Genomic DNA, 1,466 nt, shown 5'->3' on the forward strand with positions numbered 1-1,466 from the left:
TTTTTAACAGGATCCAAATGTAAAGCTAAATATTACTCTATCAAATGTAAAAATACATATACTATATGTCATAGAGTATTCGAGGAGTGTCGGATACAAACACACAACACAAATAAGAGTGTATATGCATCATAGACATTAAATAATGTGCATTAATGTTTCTAGTTGCCTGTGGTTGTTGGTATTGAGGATACCCATTCTTATCATGGCAAATTAAAATGTTATTTTTGATTCTTTGCCGTCTTATAAAGAAAGCATAATCACAATAAATAATTTTAGCGTTTGTTTGTATTTCGCGTATCACTTTGACCTGACCATAAGCATGATGTTGCTACATCCATTTTTGGTGAACTTAGGGTAACATTCAAACCTTGAGTGCTGCTGATCTTGACAGATATGATGCAGATGCATGGCTTTTATCTCCTCCTTGCCAACCGTACACTCGCCAAGGTAATGGATTGTTTTTTGTTTCTCTCTTCTTTTTTCTGTTTTCTGTTAATCGGCCATAATTTATTCAATTTTGCTATATACTAAGGTCTACAGAAAGGGTCCAGTGATGCTAGAGCTTTCTCTTTTCTCAAAATTCTTGAACTTATACCGCAAATTTCCCGACCTCCGCTCATTCTATTTGTTGAGAATGTTGTTGGATTTGAGGTTTGTACATATCTTTCTGGAATGGAAGTTATTTTAAATATCTGCATTCCATTTATTAATTATTTATTTGTTATCAACTTTGGAGCTATTCTAAAACTGTTAATCCATCTGTCTTGTTTTATGGTTTGTTGCAGATATCTGATACACATACGAAGATGCTTGAAATATTGAGTGAAAATCATTTTGTTACACAAGAGTTTATTTTGAGCCCGTTGCAGTTCGGTGTGCCATATTCCAGGCCACGTTATTTTTGTTTGGTCTCTCCCCCACCTCGCCCCTCTCACTCTGTGTTTGTGGATCTGTTTTACGCCATTTGCTGTAAACATTGCATGCATTATAGGTTTATGAATTTCTATGCGTATTTATGGAATCACACATGTATCCTCATTTATCTATGAACAAATGTAATTGAAACATTTTGAAAAAAATGTGTTGGTGAAGTATAAAATTTTTAGGTGATGTATAGAATATGTTTTTGGTTCATGCTAGGCATTTGATATCTAATCTTAAATGTAATGACATCTGCTCATGGTCAACCACAGACAAAGTGTTAGAAGAAAGAAAAAAGAGAGAAATTATTTTAATACGATGCATTTGATTATTGATTTGATAGGAAACCATCATGAATTTTTTTTTGCATTATTTTCAACGCAGGCGAAAAGGAAACCTCTGTCTTTTCAGAACCCACAATTTAATAATGAACTTCTTTGGGCTCCAGGCCCTTTTCTTGGGAGTGATGGTTGCATGGTGATTAGTGAAGGAGAACAATCGCATGGATGTTGTGATAAATTGCTTCAAGCTTGTCAACCTAT

General features: G+C 34.2%; 1 protein-coding gene across 1 annotated transcript; it reads left to right on the top strand.

The window, feature by feature from the left end:
• Window positions 1-356: 356 nt before the first annotated feature.
• On the top strand, window positions 357-1,401 carry LOC111383863 (DNA (cytosine-5)-methyltransferase; the record flags this gene model as incomplete). Its single annotated transcript, XM_023008047.1, has 5 exons — window positions 357-450; window positions 536-654; window positions 789-911; window positions 995-1,012; window positions 1,309-1,401. Coding segments are annotated over 5 exons (447 nt in total), but the record flags the coding sequence as incomplete, so codon positions are not given.
• Window positions 1,402-1,466: the final 65 nt, after the last annotated feature.

Source organism: Olea europaea, unplaced genomic scaffold (genome assembly GCF_002742605.1).
Source record: "Olea europaea var. sylvestris unplaced genomic scaffold, O_europaea_v1 scaffold27784, whole genome shotgun sequence".
NCBI lineage: Eukaryota > Viridiplantae > Streptophyta > Magnoliopsida > Lamiales > Oleaceae > Olea > Olea europaea.